This window comes from Drosophila subobscura, chromosome J (assembly GCF_008121235.1).
Source record: "Drosophila subobscura isolate 14011-0131.10 chromosome J, UCBerk_Dsub_1.0, whole genome shotgun sequence".
NCBI classification, from domain to species: Eukaryota; Metazoa; Arthropoda; class Insecta; order Diptera; family Drosophilidae; genus Drosophila; species Drosophila subobscura.
In genome coordinates, this window is record NC_048532.1 from 3,443,232 (window position 1) to 3,461,986 (window position 18,755).

Here is an 18,755-nt window from a genome sequence, read left to right on the forward strand (position 1 = left end):
ACAAGTTTTGCTGTTTTTTTGAAAAACCGTTACCCGATTCTTTCGACATTTTGGAGAAAGTAAAGATTTTAGTTGCAAACGTTCAGGAATTGGATGTTGATCACAAATTAGATTGATTATAGATTAGAAAAATTATTTAAAAAAAATTAAGAGAATACTCAGCTCAAAAATGCAAAGTGTGTCTTAAACGATGTCGTCATGAACCGAATGATAGGAAATTTGATTTTGATTTGAATATTACTAGCAAATAAAGGCAACACAGAGCGAAGACAATCGGTTCACTAATGGGATTAAATAATAGTTTTCGGGCTGAGAATCTCAGATTGCTAGTAATATTAAACGGAATATCAAAGAGCTTAGCTTTCAAAATAACACACAACATCAGAAACGAAACAGAACTCAGATTAAAGTGTAGATTATTCAGTGCCATTTCCGGAGAATGCAAGTGTTTTTAGTGCTAGTGCTGCTGGCGGGCCCGGCGCTCTCAGGTCAGGCTACTAACCCGCCGCGCTGGGATGCCAACTATGTACATTGTGAAGGGCGCCTTGTACATACCATATGCCGAGATTGCGGAGCCATTTCACGCTTGGTATGATAAGAAAACCAAGCTATCCCACATCGACTACTATGGGGGAATGGTAAAGACGTATCAGCTGGCGGGGAAGGGGGATTACGTCACACTGCTGAAGCTGGCGCCCATCACCACGCGTGAGGAGATGAACAAGCTGACCTGCCTGCAGGTCAACGGCACGTCCGACCAGAAGGTGGAGATTCAGAGCATTCTGCCCGACGCCAAGCCCTTCCAGCTGATCGGTACTGAGACCTTCTTGGGCTTCACCTGCGACAAGTTCCGCCTGGAGCAGACCATCGGCCAAAAGAAGAACGTGTACACACTGTGGGTGCGCTACAAGAAGTCGCCCACTACCCGGCCAGCCGCATGCCCATCCCCGTGCGCTACGAGATGCGCGGCTACAACACGCTCCTGGGCTCCCACTACGATCACTTCTACCTTGACTACGACAGCTACGAGCACGACGATATCCCCAACGAGGTATTCGAGATCGACGAGAGCCTGACGTGCGTGGGCTTCCCCGGGCCGGGTACTGGCCATTATGCCAGCTTCAATCTGATCCAAGAGTTTATGTCACCCACCGACGAGCACATGGAGAGGGCCTTCCACCACTTTAAGCACAAGCCCGGCATGAGCTACCGCACTGAGAAGGAGCACGAGCACAGGAAGAACATCTTCCGCCAGAACCTGCGCTACATTCACTCGAAGAACCGCGCTAAGCTGCCCTACACGCTGGCCGTCAATCATTTGGCCGACAAGACCGAGGAGGAGCTTCACAGGCAAGCCCTTCCCCTACGATGTATCGAAGCACAGGGATGAGACTCCCGACCAGTACGATTGGCGTCTGTTCGGTGCTGTTACCCCAGTCAAAGACAAATCGGTGTGCGGATCTTGCTGGTCCTTTGGCACCATTGGCCACCTGGAGGGCGCCTTCTTCCTCAAGAACGGTGGCAATTTGGTGCGTCTCTCGCAGCAGGCATTGATCGATTGCTCCTGGCCCTTTGGCAACAATGGATGCGATGGCGGTGAGGACTTCCGTGTATATCAGTGGATGATGCAGGTGGGCGGCGTACCCACCGAGGAGGCGTACGGACCCTATCTCGTACAGGACGGCTACTGTCGCATCAACAACGTCACCCTTGTGGCGCCCATCAAGGGCTTTGTGAATGTCACCTCCAACAATCCGAATGCCTTCAAGCTGGCCCTCCTGAAGCAGCTTCTACTCGAACGGCGTGTACTACGAGCCGGAGTGCAAGAACGATGTGGATGGCCTGGATCATGCCGTTCTGGCCGTGGGCTTCGGCACCATCAAGGGCGAGGACTACTGGCTGGTGAAGAACTCTTGGTCCACCTATTGGGGCAACGATGGATAAGTCCATCCTGATGTCAGCACGCAAGAACAATTGCGGCGTAATGACTATGCCCACTTATGTGGAGATGTAGAACGCTTCTCGCATCGCTCGATTAAATTTTTTCTTTATATCTTTATACCTTTTTTTTTTTTTTTTTTTTTTCTCGCCCCACGGGCTCTAAATATGCAGTACATTGAAATGAGCTGAAAAAAAAATCGAGAAATCTGATTCTCATCGGTATATTCTTCGGTATATTTTCAGAGGGAGAGGCTCTTTTGCGGATTTTTTTTGAAGGTCAGACCGCATCTTTGATCGATAACTTTGCGGTCACACTGAAAACACACGTCCACGTACAAAAGTTAAAGAATTTAGTTTAAAAGTCTTAATTTAGGTAACTCCCAGGGTGTATGCTCAATCACACAAAACTTAAAAGACTCTTTTTGACATTGGTGCGGGGATTACAATATCTTCAAAGGTGAAAGAGCAACGGCCAGGCAACGTCAACAATTTTCATAGCTGTGAACAAACAATTGAGTTTCGTGCAGTATTCGTCATGTCCAATTCCGCTGCGGGACCCACCAAGCAGGACCTCGAGTCCGTGTTCAGTCGCCTGCGTGCTCAGCCAGCCAACAAAGTGAGTTGCCCTACTTTGGTAGTTTGCCCTTCGGCCCACAATTAGTAGTAGCCCTACACTCACCCTATGACCCGCTTTAACACCGCTTTCAGTCCTGCTTTGATTGCGCGGCCAAGGCACCCACCTGGTCTTCCGTCACGTACGGCATCTTCATTTGCATCGACTGCTCGGCCGTCCACCGGAATCTGGGCGTTCACTTGACGTTCGTGCGTAGCACCAATCTGGACACGAACTGGACGTGGCAGCAGCTGCGCCAGATGCAGCTCGGCGGCAATGCCAACGCCTCGCAGTTCTTCCGCTCCCACAACTGCACCAGCTCCGATGCCCAGGTCAAGTATAACTCCAGGGCGGCCCAGCTCTATCGGGACAAGCTGAGTGGTCAGGCCCAACAGGCCATGAAGGTGCACGGAACCAAGGTGAGTTCTCAGTTCCACTTCTGGCTCTGACCATGTTGTTTGTTTGTTCTTGCCTGGAGTTTCCTGACACTGACACACCTAATTAACATTTGCTTTTGCTAATATGCATTGCGCTTTTCCGAACTACGATTCCGACCCCAATCCCAATCGATATACCACAAAACAACAACACCAACACCAAACAGCTGCATCTTCTGGAGCCGGCGGTCGACAAGAGCGAGGGCAACGAGGCTGCCAAGGAGGAGGATTTCTTCGCTCAGTGCGACAATGACAATGTGCCCTCTGCGGATTTTAATGCGGAAAACAACAACATCAGCAAGGTAGGAGACACCCCAGAGAGACACACAGGAGACACGCCCGCGCTTTTAGAGTTGATTTGTTCTCGCCTGCCACCTCTGCCGGCCACTTGCTCATCCCTGTTTGCCTTTCAGCTGGAGACGAAACCGACTGCCTCGCTCATTAATCTGGAGAGCCAGCTAGGCGGCGCCCCCAGCGTGGATCTGCTCAACTCGGTGGTGGCATCCTCCGTGCCCTCCTCAATAGGGGTCCGCAAGATACAGCCTAAGAAGGGCGGGGTAAGTTTTTCTACGAGCAACATAGAAGTGCGCCCGATTAATTTGTGTTTTCCTTTTGCAGCTGGGAGCTCGTAAGGTGGGCGGCGGTCTTGGAGCTACAAAAGTAAAGACAAACTTTGCCGATATTGAGGCTCGTGCCAATGCGGCCAACGAGATGAAGACGTCCAGCGTCCAGGCAGCGCCCGCGGATAAGCCCCAAACTGCGGAAGAGGAGCTGGAGACGGTGGCCAGCATGCGACTGGCCTACCAGGAGCTATCGGTGCAGAAGACACGCGAAGAGGCAAAGCTAAAGACCATGGATCCGGCCAAGGCCAAGCAAATGGAGCGCCTGGGCATGGGCTTCAGTCTGCGTGGCTCCGATATGGCCCACTCCGCCATCGGGGACATGGCGACCATTCAGCAGACGGCGGCTCCCAAAAATAAAATTTCTTCGCTGGAGAATGACAATTTCTTCACCGACTACTCGCTGTATAGCGGTGGAGGCGGAGGCGGCTCAGGAGGGCATTCTAGTGAGAAGCGAGAGAGTTCGGCTGTAGGTTCCAGCAAACTGGACAAATTCGAGCTGGATGCGTTGGGCTACGAGACTATCGAGCCCATAGGCGGGACGCATAGCAATATTACGTCAATGTTTGCCAACAACTACGACTACGACAAGCCCAAGGCGTCGACCAAGACGAGCAGTGGTTCGGGTGCCACATCCACATCGACCTCTTCTTCCTCCTATGCGACCAGCAAAAGCAAAAGCACCGCCAGCAGCGATCCCGTAATAGCCCAACAGAAGTTTGGCAACTCCAAGGGCTTTGGCTCCGACCAATACTTTGCCAGCGAGCAATCTTCCTCTGATGTTGGCGGGAGTCTGAATCGATTCCAGGGATCACGTGCCATATCCTCGTCGGACTATTTCAACGACGGATCTCCAGTTGGCAGGGGTGAGGGCACATTCGTTTTTTTAGATGCAAATTCTGACCTCTAAAATGTCTTTCCTGTAGGGGGAAATGGAGGTGGGTATTCATCTGCGAACTTTAATGCGCCCGACCTAGACGTGGAGAGTGTAAAGGAGAGTGTGCGCCAAGGCGTCCACAAGGTGGCCGGCCGCATCAGCAATCTGGCCAATGATGTGATGTCTTCGCTGCAAGACAAGTACGGCTACTGATATCAGAAGGACGGCCACAGCCAGAGCCAGAGCCAGAGGAGTCGCAGAAGCAGCAGCGGCAGCAGTGGTGGCGGTGCAGGAGACACTAAATTTAATGTTTTTATATATTAGTCACACAAAAAAGCTTAGCGATTATGCAGAAAGTTATAAACAATTCCGAGCAGTTAACCATGTAGCCTAGCATCAGAGGATTCATCCCTGGATACCTCTACAGTTCTTGTATAAACAAAAAAAAGAGTAACGAAATGCAAGCAGTCTAGCGAGCTGTACAATACGCGTAGTGTCTTTTAAAATATACATACACATATTATGCTATACGAATGAGAAGGATCGATGCATGCCCCTTAGCCCTAATGATCGTTGATTTGTTTTCTTCACTTAAGAGCATTTACTTTGCCCATTTCCACTTTGATTGTATCTCGGGTAGGTTTAGATCGTGTCGCAAGACCAGATCATCAAATGAAATAGAATACATAAATATATTAGAAATGCATAGTGGAGGGTCGCAGAATAATCTCTTCAATGGCGTTTAAAAACAGAAAGAACTTTATTTAAATGCGCTCAAAGGTTGACAATTTCGCTAATAATTACAGGAGAAGCTTTAATTTACAGACTGGATCTAGCAAGATGTGGAGGATGGTCATCAGTCGGTGGCTTAGTGGCGGAACTTGCTGGGATTGGGACGGACGCGGGCTCGCACAGAGTCGGGGGAGCCGTAGGCGATGGCATGGCTGGTGGCAGCGCCTCCTTCGCCGGTACTGAAGGAGTTGGCAATGGCGATGGCGCCGCCGTTGGTACCTCCGAAGTCGATGGGGAAGAAGGTGCCGGCGGGCAGGGGAGCGGCAGGCTTCTTCGAGGGCTTGGCAGCTGGAGTGGCAGCCTTGACCGGCTTCTTAGCTGCTGGACGACGGGCATTGGGCACGCGGGCTGGGTTCTTGATCACTGGCTTGACGGGCACGACCAGCAGCTCCTCCTCATCCTCGTCAACATCGTCGGACACGGTGTTCTCGGCTTCCTCATCCTCAATGGCAGCGACCTCGGGCTCATCCTCCTCGGACTGCTCGAGCTCAACAATGACCTTCTTCTTGGCGGGCAGATAACGGTTGGCAGGCACGACGGGCTCAGCGATGGCCTCCTCCTCAGCGGCGACTGCGGCGGCGGCAGCCTCCTCGGACACAAAGTTGAATTCACGTGGCACCTTGGCGGATTCGTCGGTCTCCACGACGGCAGCGCCAGCCTCGGGCTCAGTCTCGGGCTTAGCCTCAGGCACGACATCAGCATCGATGGACACCTGGACAACAGGAGTCTCCTCGGGATAGGCCTCGGCCACGGAGGTAGCTCCATGAGCACCGGCAGCGGCCAGGACATCCTCGACCTGGGCCTCGGCGCTGAGCTCATCCACAGACTCTGCATGATTGCAATCTTTGGTTAGGAACCGCACGGTTAGTTCTGGCTGGGATTAGTAAGTGGGCGAGTGCTTACCCTTCAGGTAGGTGCCTGTGGCAACGGTCTCTCCGGCCACCAGGGCGCTGGCTGCCTGGGTGGAGCGGGCGTGGGTGCGTCCTGGCTGGACGTACTGCATGTACATGATGCGCTGCTGGGGCGCGGAACCGTACCACTCGGCGGCGGCGGGCTGCTGGTAGTAGACCATTCCTGGAACGAGGTATTGCCGATCTTCAGTAAAGGTTGACCAATGGAATGAGAGATGATTAATGATCGAATGAATAGCGTGATCTCCGGCTCATTTAATCCTTTGTGAGATTTGTGGACGTGGCCTCTCAGCTCCTGTATTCACTCGCTCAACTCACTTTTCCTGGCGGGCAGAGCATCGCCGCTGGCCACGAACCCAGCGATCACCAGCAGAGCCAAAGCAGCACTGAACTTCATGTTGGATTAAATTCGACTTGCGATTGGCGGTTGGTAGGGGAATTGCTATATAAGTCCTTGGTTACTTGAGGGAAACGCGCACTGATCACAGCAGGAGCTAAACTTGTCACTGAAGTTTCCACCAAAGAAGTGATGTCTGGGCAACGCAGCGCGTTAGATTTATATACGAAACCAAAGTGGCAAAAAGGCCAACAAGACGAGCATAATGAGAGGCAGCGACAAAAAAATCGGATATACCCATAGGCAGGCATATGTACATACATATGTATGTACACCGAGGCAGAAGCTGAAGCCGAAGCCGAAGCCCTGCTTTGTATGCAGTAGGGGATCGTCGCGGGTCTGTCGAACGTGCGAACCATCCGCCTGACAACTCCGATCGCTGGTATCTCGATGGTACTCATATTAAAGTCGCATTCGTATCAACGTACTGCGCGTTTATGGTGGACCGCCCGAGATCGGTTAAAGCTGTCAATTCGGGGACCTAATCAGCGATGGGTGTTGGTTATTGAGAGATATTTGGAGGCGGGCTGGGCTCAGGAGGTGATGGTTAGTCTCGATCCAATTCCCCCCATCGCAATCCCCGCCACGAATAGGGGGAGGGACACATGTTGGCTATAAAAAATAAAATTGGCAATTTAATTGTAAGGTCATTTCGCAGCCACTGGATAGGAAAAGCCAAATTATTCGAGGTTTATGGGTGCGTGTGCGCCTTATCGCCTTTTCGTCGATAGAAGTGAGCCGCCCAGAGAATAAAAATAGCCAGCCGGGGACATGCAGTGCATAAGATATCTCGGCCAGGAGATCAGCTTGGATCCAGGCTGTCGTGGAGCGTGATTCATTCAGCCCATTGACGTCAGTTGAAGAGTTCTTCTCTAGACTGCCGGTGGGCGCCAGCTGTTGCCTCCTAAATGTCAATTACTGCAGTTTCTTCCACGTTCCCCACGACGTGCACCTCATCGTTAAGTGAGTCTCCTCCGCCTCAGGCTGAGTCATTCGCATCAATCATAGTTGGTGCTGCTACTGCTGCAGGCTCACCTGATAGCGCGGCATGCAGGCCAGGGCATGGCCAAGTCGTATCGTTTCGTTGCGGACCCACTGCAGGCTGTCAAAATGGATTTTTGATTAATTTTTTTGAATTACGGCGAGCGACTTCTGATGTGCACTTCACATCAAACGTGGCGACATCTGGCCGCAAAATCGAAAATTGAATTGATTTTTTGCATATTAAGCCGCGTACTTGCCTTTGTGTGTGGAAGACTGGGGGAGTGGTGCATGGCGTTCATGGCGATTGGCTTAATGGCCATTTGCTCCATTAATTTCAACGATTTGGCATGCATTTAATAAGCTCTCCGTAGGTTTTGTATTCATAAATTGTAGGATACTTTGAGTGAATTTAGAAAGATTGCAGGCCAAGCCTTCGAGTCGCGGGGAATGAGGCAATGTGATCCTTTTTCACTTCCATTGGGGGCCACCCAGCGACTTAATTGCACATTTTGTATTTATCCCATCCCTGTATGATTTATCCAAAACACATTCCAAATTATCAACTTTTTATGCAAATGCCTCGCAACGTTTTCAAGCCAAAAAAACCCAACGAAGTGTGCTCCTCCGCATGATAATGGCCCTGTTCTGGGTTAGTTCTACGCAATAGTTGAATTGCTTCAGAGCAAAACATAAACAAGGCAAGGAGGCGTTGGTGACTATAAGCCGGACCTTGGTTGCTCTGCATTGGACTTGAGTTAACCGGAAAGGAAAAATAGTCTTACATTTAGAATTTAATTGTACTTTCATCTACTCAACTGATTAAAAAGCATTTGGGTTTTCCCCAAGTTATGGTAGGCAGTAGTTTAAGTTGTGGAATATATCATATTAAAAGACAAATATTTATTTGAATTATTTTTTTAAGTAAATTTAATTCCTTTCGCAAAAATTAATATAATCATTCAAATAAAGCCCGAATGAAATCCACATAGAAATTGAGTTAATTTTTAGCACTGCTCCCAGCTCTTCTTATAAAAAACTAGATATTAATAAAAAATATAGCTTATAATATGGGCAATTCAATAATCCATTGGTAAGGGAAACGTACAAAAAGGGAAGACGAAACAAATAGAAATAAGAGCGAATGGAATTTTATATCCTGTTCGACACCTGTTTATCAGGTGCCGCCTCTGGCCGTTTATGCAAATTGAGGGATCTCTGTGGAGCGCTTTACCTCTTAATGTTCTATTTAATTCCCGAATTTGGAACACCCAAGACCATTAAACTGAGTGTTTCCCGCCGCGCTAGATAATGGCCCCGCTCCCCTATCCCGGAGAGAGCTGGATGAGAAGAGGGGAGAGGAAAAAACCAACCTAATGTACGACATTATTGCCGATATGCAAACGGAATTTCAATGCGCGCTGCTTAAACAGCAATTTGTGGACGACTGTCGATTAGATGATGCCGAAACTCGAGCATGGAGCACCCGTGGCAGAAACAAAACACTTATTCGAGAACCCTCTCCCCCTTAATTATTAACCCGAAACGCACTGTACCAGCGCGAGAATTTCGTGCAATTAAAGTAACACTTTTGACTTGTTTCAATTGAATCTGCCACCAAATTGTATTAAAAGCGTTACTCTGACATTTAACACTTGGCATGCGGTTGCCACTGGGCCCTCCAGTGGAGCACTCTCACCAGCACCAGCGCAGGACATTTCATCTGGCCTGACAATGCAATTAATCAGCGTAAATTAAAATTAACTTAATTCCGGGTGCAGCTCGACATTGCGGTCGATCCATCGGGCAGTCCGACTCTATGGTAAACTCGGTGCATATTTATATCTCTGCAGCATGGGGAGCATCGCGAATTGCTTGGAGCTCCCGTTATCGCTCTCAATCTGTCCAATAAAAGTGCTCTCCTGGATGGCTTAGTGCCCGGACTCCACTCAGGTGACTCCCCAAAGGGCAAAGGCCCGTCCGGCTGCTCCGGGTCGCCACGACAGCCGGCTGGCCGGGGCAGTGATTAAGTGCAGCTAGCGCCGGACATGTGACACCAGCTGGTCGCCCAGAATCCCTCGCTGGACCTCAACAGTGCTCATTTTTCTCGCCGCCTGTCACTGGACAAGTTGGCAATTAAAGATATGTATAAACGGCTTTTTCTTTCCTCCTATTTTCTGTTTTTTTGTGTGGAAATAAATTGTAGAAATAGGAAAAAAAAAAACAGTGCAACAGCTGTTTACTGCTTACCGCTTGCCCGACCTGACCCATGCAGAGGAGTTCCACTGAAGTTCCTGTTTGTCGTGGGGCCACATGCAAACCAGTTGCCATTTTCACTTCTCCTGCGACTTTTAACAATTTATTTTCACACTCTCGAGGACAACTTTTACAGGACACAGTCGCCACATGGCCGGGGAGGCTGGATCCTCCTCAGGCGGATACTCTGCCTCTGCTCTGTCTGGGTATGTGTGTGCCGCAGTAGTCAAGATGTTGCCATGTTTCGCCTTGTCTGCTGCACTTTAATGGCTTCATATTTCCTGCAAAATTAGAGAAGTTACTTTTGCTTACATTTCTAGTTTCTCTTGGTCCTACGACGACTCCTTCTTTCCGTTGTTGTTGTGGCCTTTGTCTTGTCGACTTTGGCTTTTGTTGCAAGTTTCTCGCTGCTCATTATGGGCCACGCCGCGCCACGCCGCCACTCCACGCCACGCACACGAGCACGCACATTCTCCTCACAGTGTCGAGTCCATTAAATTGTAATTTTTGGCAACATTTTGGTTTGCATAAATCTTGGCCCCGACTGCAGTTGTTCCACGTTTACATCCACATCCTCGCCCTATCCTGTCCTGCCCTCTCTCTCTGAGGACCGGTCTCTGGTGTCCTTGTGGCTCACGCTTGCTCGTGTTTCAAGTTTATTAAAAAGTCCTCAACATATTATGGTTACTTAAACTATTAAAATAACAACTGGCTCTCTCAATGTGTGTGTGTGTGTGTGTGTGCTCCTTGGGGCCACTGTGCTCGTCCTCCGGCTGGCTCCTGTGCCCGCAGATAATGTGTAAATAATTTGAGTGCAAACAATGGGCTCCTAGTGCTAGAATTGCGCCGGGTGTGGACAAGGAAGGACCAGGACACGACTTGATATGCATCTACAAGTCTTGCTGGTACTCCTCTTCAAAGCCAATCCCAGGACAGTCCTCAGCCTATTGTTTGGGGCCCAACTTTGCATCGATTCAAGCCAGAGAAGCCACAAAATCCGTATGAGGCTCATTAAGAACGTTTTCCGGAGCATAGCAATAGCCCTAGAAAAACAGCATATAATAAATCGAGGTGAGCACGGAAAACGTATCGTATCCAGGTGGACGACAGAAAAACAGAACAACTGCAGCGTGACAAACAATGGGGAAGCACAGACGCAATCGGTTTTGTGGCAAGTCCTGTCCAATGGTTGCTGGCCCGTGTCAGGCTCTGACCCCCCCTTGGGAGCTCGAGCTAGAGCAGCCGCAGACAAACGGAGCCGAAGCCGGAGCGGGTGCCCGATAAGAACCAAGTACGGATGGACGGACGAGCGGCGATAGTGTCACAAAACAAATAACTTACCGAAAAAAGCCGCAAAGCCAGCAGCAGTCCAAGGGGCAGGCTCCCACAAGTGACCGCTAATGTTTAGCCACATGTGGCAGGGCAGGCGGGGATCGGACGAACGTCAGGCTTTTCAAATTGCATTGTCAAAGTTCGGTTGTTGGTGGTCTGGTCTGGTCGGTGGTATGCAAATTTCACTAAAATAATGAAAACGGGCAAACACAAAAAAAAGCGGCTGTGGGAATGTGCATGTGTGTGTGTGCATGAGGCAACTATGTTGCTTTATGTGTGTGTTTATATGCGATGCAGTGTGGCAAAACAAATGAGAGTCCCATTCGATTTTAGGACTGCCAACTTGGTGAAAATTGTATGTATGTTATGTAAATGCTAAGATGTGTGTATGTAATTTAAAATATATCTGTTAATATAAATAATTGGTTTTCTGGTTTTCAAGCTCATCCACAAACATAGATTGGGGTCTGAGAACGAGAGAAATAGATTCTATGTATGTTTGTTATTTTACGGCTATCAACACTAATTTAGCGTTTTAACTCTTGCTATCTCTCTCTAGCAACACGTTGGATCTGTCCAAGCCCCGTTGATCGTTGTTTTTTTTCAACGCAATTTATTCGAATTTCATTTGCTGTATCCCTAATTACATAGTCAGTGTTTTTCAAGTGCTCTGTAAATATTCCCTAATACATTTTGTGCTCGCATTACGGTCCGTTCGTAAGATTTCATTAGCCCGGCTCTCGAGGGGAAGTTTGCGGAACGTAATTAGAAATGAAATGCAGGCGTCTGCAGGAGTAGCCACGCAGCGAGTCGTGTGGGGGGCTGGCTGACTTCGTAGTGGCGATGCGGCTTCAAGCATTTGAGTGTGCTTTTGCCACGCATCAACGGAAAGTGGCCAAGGCGTGGATGGCAGAAGAGCTAAGTTCATCCGCACTTGACACATGCTAATGCGTGCGGTAAATGGCGGCCCTAACCTCACTTTCGGGTCTGCGCTTCGGGTCACCTTGAAGTAATGCAAAAATGGAGGCGAGGCTGCATTAAGGGTAAGGTAAATTTAACTTTTGAATGTTTTTTTATGTGTGTGTATGGCTTAGCAAGTACTAAGTGCCATCAACACCAGGGCCGTAATTAAACGCTCGCAGAGAATTTTCTAGGATAGAGTTGCAGCTCTCTCGTTCCCAGCAATTAGGCCGGAGTTGTCGTCAGTGCAAGTAATGATTATGGCCAGGAAGAAGCGGAAGATCTTCGGGCAAGCACAAAGAGCCAGCGCCAAAGACCGAGTTGGAGCCAGGGCCCAGGAGCACAGGACATGGCCAAGTGCCAATTAGCAAGCAAAATAGATTGTAGTAAATTTTAATGACATATACGGCAGCCGCATGGACATGGACTTAGTTCCTGCCTCCTTCGCCTCAGTCTCGGCCTGTTTTTTTGTGCTCGATGGTGGCCTTTTTGAAGGAGCCGGTTGCTTGCAAGCAGTCAAAGGCGTTGACCGCTTGCTGCATCATTGAATTCAAAATACCCCAGTAGAGTGGTGTACCCTATGCAGTGTCTGTGAGTGTGTATGTGTCCCCAAGTCCACTTCAATTAAAAAGACTTTCACCCACTACAAAAACGAGGAAAATGAAGGAAAGAAAGCAGGAAAACACTTCCGCCTTACTTTACTTTACTTTTGTGTGCGCCTTGGTAAACGTTTGCAATTGCTTTGAAATTGCGCAGACGTGCAGTGTCCCCCATACATAGTCAGGGTGCCTGGGAAAAAAACTGTCTGCCTAGTGGCAACGGCAGCAGCAGGGCCGGGTATTGCAGCACGACATGACTTCCGCTGTGTCTCTGTGGGACGATTGCCCCAAAGTGAAATCAATTCAAAGCCTTGTCCTGGCTCCAGCTGCTTCTCAATTGCCTTTTCGGCCATCATCAACGCTTCCACATGGCCCTCATCATCAGGCACAATTCTCATACCAATTCTCATTCCGTTGCCCATTCTCATCATGTGCGAAATGAGCCCCGCCGACTATATTCTTCTTAGTGGATGTTTCTTCAAAATGTCATCGAATCATACCCCGTATACGTCCGAACAGAAAATATGTAAGGCCTAAAAAGAATTTTCCATAATAAAACAAAACACTGCATTGCTTCAATATAAAATAGACCATGTGGTAGATACTTAAACTTCGATCTCCAAATAGCCACCTCCTGGCCCACCTTCCACCTACACATAACATACATTTGTAAATATGAACATCTGTCGGTATGTATATGATGTGAGAGTAACTTTGACACTTTATTTTTGTGGCTGAGCTGTTAACTACATTCGTATTTTGGGGAGTTACGGTTAGGATTTTTATTGACTTCAAGTCGCATATAGTATGTACATATGTACATATGTATAATTAGCATAGAAATTTTTAAGAACTCCTTTCCAATCTTCCGACTTGCTTTTATTATTGTTTTCCTGAAAATTTTTAATGCCGGCGATCAATTATCAAGCGGTGCAGTCAGGAGCAGGCCATCAAATACACAGTTACAAGCAATAACGAGCCGGTACGAACGGTAGCGGAACGAGACTGGCCTGGACTCCCAAATGTAGCCCTGTACACTGACATGGGTGATTGAAATGGGTTGAGTGAGTTGGGGTGTTCAGCTTCGGATTCTGGCCACAATCCTTCATTGTTGTTGCAGGCAGCAGCAGCACCCATTCGAGGCTGTCGGGCGGACGGTTATCCAGCCAGCCGGCAGCCAGAGCGGGCGATAAAATAAATTTGCATATGAATTGAGAATTAAGAACATTTTGCACATCGTGCAACCTCTCCCTTACCCGCTCTCTTCTTGTCTTTTTCCCACCAGCTCTCACTCTCTTCTCTACTCTTCTGCTCTGCTCTGCTCCGCATGTGGATGTGGATGTTGGCATTGTGGCTGCTGTTTGGCCTTTGAATTAGAATCCACACATACACATACATCCATACATATGTACATTTGTACATATGTATACATATGTACATATGTATATCCCTCACACGATTCCCCATTCCATGCACTCTCTCTTTCTCTCGTATCAGCTTCCGTATCAGCCAGAGTGTGAATGGCTTATTTCCTTGTTGCCTTTTTGGCCGCATTTCGGAATTTGCATTTGGCCTTTTCGGGGGCGAGCATTTTTATGCGCTTTTGCTCAGGGCCACAAAGCCATATACACTGAGAAAAAAAAGGGAAACATTAGGGATTTGGCGTTTGTCCCTTTGATATCCACACGAAGTAACTGTTGTTTTTTTTCGGAGTGTAGAGAGACGAGTGGAACAGCCCGAACAACAACTCGTTAGGCTATCGAAATTGAAAATGTTGGCCGACTGATGCGATAAGAATGAGCAAGTGGAGTCGAGGTTGGAGGTGGAGTAGAACTGGGTTGGGAGATTATAGTTTTGGGCATAACTGTGGTATTGGCCAGCAGCAGAAATTGAGGGGAAAGTTGTGGGTCAAGTGTTGGCTGTCGGATAATTGGATTTCTAACAGCAACCTCTCCTGCAAACGCCTGCAATCAATCGATGCTCCACAGCAACACCTCGACTAAACTCCAGACTGAGAAGGAGGAGCTGGATGACCAATCCCCAATCCCCATTTTGTTGTGCAAAGCCCGCGGCCTAAACCGCGTGCTAAACTTCCATTTCATTCCACAGACACAAATCGAATGCTTCAGTTGTGTCTTTTTTTTCTTCTTGGTATTTCGGGGCATTCGCAAAACTTTCGACATGCTCATAAAATTGCTCGTTTAACTCATTTAACTTTTTGTTGCTTGGGGTTCAAGTTGTATCTGTGTGTGTGTGTTTGGGTGTATCTCTTGTGTGGGCGGGTGCTCTTTTTTATTTTTAGAAAGTTTGCATAAATTGTAGCAACAAGAAAAGTTAATAATGCCAGCAGGCAACAGCTCGAGCTGGGGCGACAATGAAAATAATTCAATTAAAACACTTTCCAGTTTTGGGTTCTCCACGAGGCACCACCCTCCGGTGCATGCATGTCAAGTTACAATTACGCTGAACCAAATTAACACGTAGACCAGGACATCAGGACACCCGGCAAGCAGGGGACCAGGGGCAGGAGTTCCTCGTGTGTGTGTGTCTATGCGGATTGGCCGCGGGGCATTTGCCAGAAAGTTTTCCATCGGGCGGACTTTCCGTTCATGTGTCCGGGATACCGCACCAACTGCGACATCTATGCCATGTTTACTTTGCTACTTAGAGCCATGGATGTTCTTGTTGCAGCTTAAAGCAACAAAGTGCAGCTCCAGCCGGGAATTTAAATGTTAGGCAGTGGCTTAGGCCACAGAAAGTTCTTGGGGACGACTGCTGCTGCTCCTCCTCTCTGTGCGGAATTTTGGAGTGTTTAGTGTGTTATTTTAAGATTGGATTGGCTTTGCCTAGGGATTAGGGTGGGCTCTGTGTCATGTTGATTCTTGGCAGGGCTCGCTCCTGTTGCGCCTACCAATGGACTCCTGGGAGTATAATGCCAGTATGGGAGATCAAGAGTCAGCCATGTAGGAGAATATTTTAATCATAGCTCAGTAAAACCTCTTTTTCCACACGCTTTATGTACAATTTGTTCGAATGCAAATCCCCTCAATGGAAATATCCATAGAAGGACCTTAACGAAATGCACTATGCAATGCATTTAACGAAAATAATTTCGCTGTTTTTATGCACTCTTAAACCCTTTAATGCCGGACGCATGGCAACAATTTTTGCAGCAATTTAGTCCATTAAAAATTGTTTTTCCATAATTTTTTACAACCAGCATTAAAGCGGGTCGACAAAGAGAGAGGGGAAAAAATACGAAAAGAATTGATGGCGCATCGAGCGTCCATGCTCGTTAAAAATCAATCCCCCAATGGGCGGGGCAAAGGTGTCTCCCTCAGCCCCCGCCTCTGGTCTCGTGGTCAATATGCGAGACTATAAGTCTATATAAGCGCCATCGCCGCCAGCATCGGTTTGTAGGGGAATATATTTTCGGGCGTATCTACATATGTATGTACTTGCTTGTGTCGTCTGGCAGGAGCTGCTATTCGAACTCACGGCTATTTGGTTAGACATATTCGGAAGATCAGTCCAGCAATAAAAAACAATAAAAACGTTCCTCTAATTATTGAATTCTTGTGCATTCTCTTTAGCAGCTTTCACGTGTGCTCCTCGAGTCAACCATCAATGCGCCGAGTTATGTGGAACTCAGGTGTAGAGTATTTCGTTGCCGCACTGGCCCATAATTGTTGAAAATTGTTGAATGGGGCATCACTACAAACTGAGGCGCAATGAAGCGCAACACATCCACGCGACATTTGCAATCTACGCGGTGTATCTCTGCATCGTGTACGAGGCTATGTCCATGGCTCTGACTCCGACGCTGGACACCTCCACCAAAATGTGTCCAATGTAACGCCACAACAAAGAACGTTAATTGACGCCAAAATGCTGCAGCATAAAAAGCACAAAAAGGAGAGGGAATCTCCGGATGGAACAAAACTCTGAAAAAAGGCAAGAGAATAACCAGCAAAGCAGAGAGCAGATGTGAAAAAAAAGATATTTTCCAGTCGGACACATTTTGCGGCAGGAGCAGCATCAGCATCAGTGTCGTGTCTTCGCTGGGTTTTGGGTAAATTTAAATGCGCCTCCGACCTGATCTCCGTCCCGACCTGATCCGACCCGACCCGACCCGACTCCAGGCTCAAGTGGCTTTATTAACCCTATGAGAGGTCACACGGGTCTCCTAGGTCTACAATCCCCTGGACTTCACATCACTGGTCTACACTCCACTGTCCTCTCCTAACAGAGCAAATGACAGAGGGAAAGAGAGAGAGAGAGAGAGCGAGAGTGGGCGTTGTTGAATCAGCACACGTGATTAATGGCCTTTAATTATGTCAAAGCGCGACGGAAGGACTCTGGCTCTGCATGGGCTACGTGTGTGTGTGCCTGTGCAACGGTATGCCAGTTAAACGCTTGACATTAAAAAATTGACACCGTTCGGGGTGAAATGTCGGCGACGTTCTGGTTCTGGGGCGGGCACTCTGCCTCTCGGCCGACGTGTTTTTGCTTCTCTCTGACAACTGTCTGGCACACGGGACTCGGTAGCTCCCCCACGAGACTTGTCTTTTCGGCCTGGCCCGAACACACACACAAACGCCACTCCATGGACTGAGGCACAACTCCTTTGGACATTTGTTACCAAGCCCCGTGATTGTGTGTGGGCGTGTGTCTCGGTTGTCGCTTTTAATGAAAGCGTCATAAATTATGTTGCAGTTGACGAAAGCAACAGCGAAGCTATCGTCTCCGTCCAGAGTCAGAGGTTACAGAAGGGGGGTTACTTAGCATATGGCCTGAACATACACACCTCCTACGTATGTACTTATGTATGTTTGGCTTTTGGAGTTGGAGCAGCGCAGCAGCAAGGGATCCCAAGTGCTTTAAATATGTTAAACAGGTGAAACCATTAACCAGAGAATGATGCATTTTACTCAGTGATGCATTTAAGTATACAAATGCAACTAAATAGTTCTTAGAATAAAAACACAGACAGATATATTAGGTAGATTCCAAAGAGAAATTTCCAGATATCATCTGCCGTCACCTTCACCCTTTGTATCTGTTCCTGTTTCAGTGTTTGTTGCCCAATTTGTTTCGGTTTCGTTGTATTCATCAAACTTTCGTTAATCAATCTAATCTCCCAGGGTGGCATTGGAAGGGCTGATTCCCCGCTCATCCCCGCAGAGTCACTTGCAAATCGATGACTGAACTCCGAGCCACTAGTCGATTTAGCGCCAGCCGCGAGAACCTCCAGCCTGGTGGTGCACACGAGAAAGACCAGAGCGGAGAGCAGTAAGATCAACGTAATATACGACATTTTATTTTGCCAAATGTCTGAGTTCTACTGTTAATCTCACACCAGACTCGTTCGAATTGAATGAACAGGTGAAACACAAATATGTTATTTACACAGCATGCTTGTTCAGTTTTATTTCTCTTTCAAGTACAAAAAGCCGCCAGTCTACGATATTCAGATAATCCCTCTTCGATGCGGAGCAACTTCTGGTGCGTTTGGAACCAATTTCTGCGTAAAGATCTACCAGAGAACTGTCTTTATTGTTGGTTGCATGAAAACAGTTCTATATTTGCTCTCTTCACAGATGTTTCTCGGACCCCAGTCGGAGGTGGAGTGCGTGTCTCTTCAACTGTGGAAGCTTTTACCTTTCTGCATCAAAATATCGTGTGTTCTGGGTATGCGGCTATCGGTTCAAATTTGAACTGGAAATTGTGAGAATGCTTTGTGCTAAAAAATCTTTTCAAACTCTCAGTATATATCGAAGGGAGCCTCCCTTTTGCTAGCGCTGTGCCCTGTGCCCTTTGCTATTTGCCAAATCAAATAATTATAAAAGTTCTGCCCCCGCCACGCCCAGAGTCCGCCCACAGCCTTTGGCATAGGGCTCACAGAAACAGAACTTGAAACAAACTTTTGGCTCAAAAAAGGTGCAGCAGCAAAAGTTTCGAGCCAACTAGCAAAAATTTCATTTAGGCGCATTTAGGCGTCAGCTACAGTTGGAAGGTGAAAGGACGAGATCGGGGGAC

At 48.1% G+C, this 18,755-nt stretch overlaps 2 protein-coding genes, 1 long non-coding RNA gene and 1 pseudogene across 11 annotated transcripts; 2 read left to right on the forward strand and 2 right to left on the reverse strand.

Annotated features, from left to right (window-relative positions):
- The first annotated feature begins 392 nt into the window (after positions 1 to 392).
- On the forward strand, positions 393 to 2,059 carry LOC117895614 (annotated as a pseudogene).
- A 164-nt stretch (positions 2,060 to 2,223) lies between these two features.
- LOC117895613 (ADP-ribosylation factor GTPase-activating protein 2) lies at positions 2,224 to 5,059 on the forward strand. Of its 3 annotated transcripts, XM_034803362.1 has the most exons (7): positions 2,228 to 2,314; positions 2,379 to 2,557; positions 2,650 to 2,973; positions 3,159 to 3,293; positions 3,405 to 3,548; positions 3,610 to 4,477; positions 4,538 to 5,059. In XM_034803362.1, the coding sequence occupies exons 2-7, from the start codon at positions 2,477 to 2,479 to the stop codon at positions 4,699 to 4,701; spliced, it is 1,716 nt and encodes a 571-aa protein (XP_034659253.1). In that variant the 5' UTR covers positions 2,228 to 2,314; positions 2,379 to 2,476; the 3' UTR covers positions 4,702 to 5,059. The 3 variants fall into 3 exon arrangements, with proteins under 3 accessions (XP_034659255.1, XP_034659254.1, XP_034659253.1); XM_034803363.1 differs by lacking the exon at positions 3,159 to 3,293 and having other exon boundaries at positions 2,225 to 2,314; XM_034803364.1 differs by lacking the exons at positions 2,650 to 2,973; positions 3,159 to 3,293 and having other exon boundaries at positions 2,224 to 2,314.
- A 165-nt stretch (positions 5,060 to 5,224) lies between these two features.
- Positions 5,225 to 6,728, reverse strand: LOC117895618 (transcriptional regulatory protein AlgP). 4 transcript variants are annotated; one of them, XM_034803370.1, is made up of 3 exons: positions 6,510 to 6,728; positions 6,184 to 6,375; positions 5,225 to 6,108 (listed from the first exon to the last, which is right to left on the reverse strand). In XM_034803370.1, exons 1-3 carry the CDS (start codon positions 6,586 to 6,588, stop codon positions 5,357 to 5,359), a joined length of 1,023 nt encoding a protein of 340 aa, XP_034659261.1. In that variant the 5' UTR covers positions 6,589 to 6,728; the 3' UTR covers positions 5,225 to 5,356. The 4 variants fall into 4 exon arrangements, with proteins under 4 accessions (XP_034659261.1, XP_034659260.1, XP_034659263.1 ...); XM_034803369.1 differs by having other exon boundaries at positions 5,225 to 6,123; XM_034803372.1 differs by having other exon boundaries at positions 6,184 to 6,354; positions 6,510 to 6,727.
- A 1,939-nt stretch (positions 6,729 to 8,667) lies between these two features.
- Positions 8,668 to 11,405, reverse strand: LOC117895625. 4 transcript variants are annotated; one of them, XR_004648943.1, is made up of 4 exons: positions 11,167 to 11,405; positions 10,138 to 10,868; positions 9,820 to 10,081; positions 8,668 to 9,739 (listed from the first exon to the last, which is right to left on the reverse strand). It is a non-coding gene; the product is annotated as an uncharacterized LOC117895625 (long non-coding RNA). The 4 variants fall into 4 exon arrangements; XR_004648942.1 differs by having other exon boundaries at positions 9,820 to 10,086; XR_004648940.1 differs by having other exon boundaries at positions 9,820 to 10,868.
- Positions 11,406 to 18,755: the final 7,350 nt, after the last annotated feature.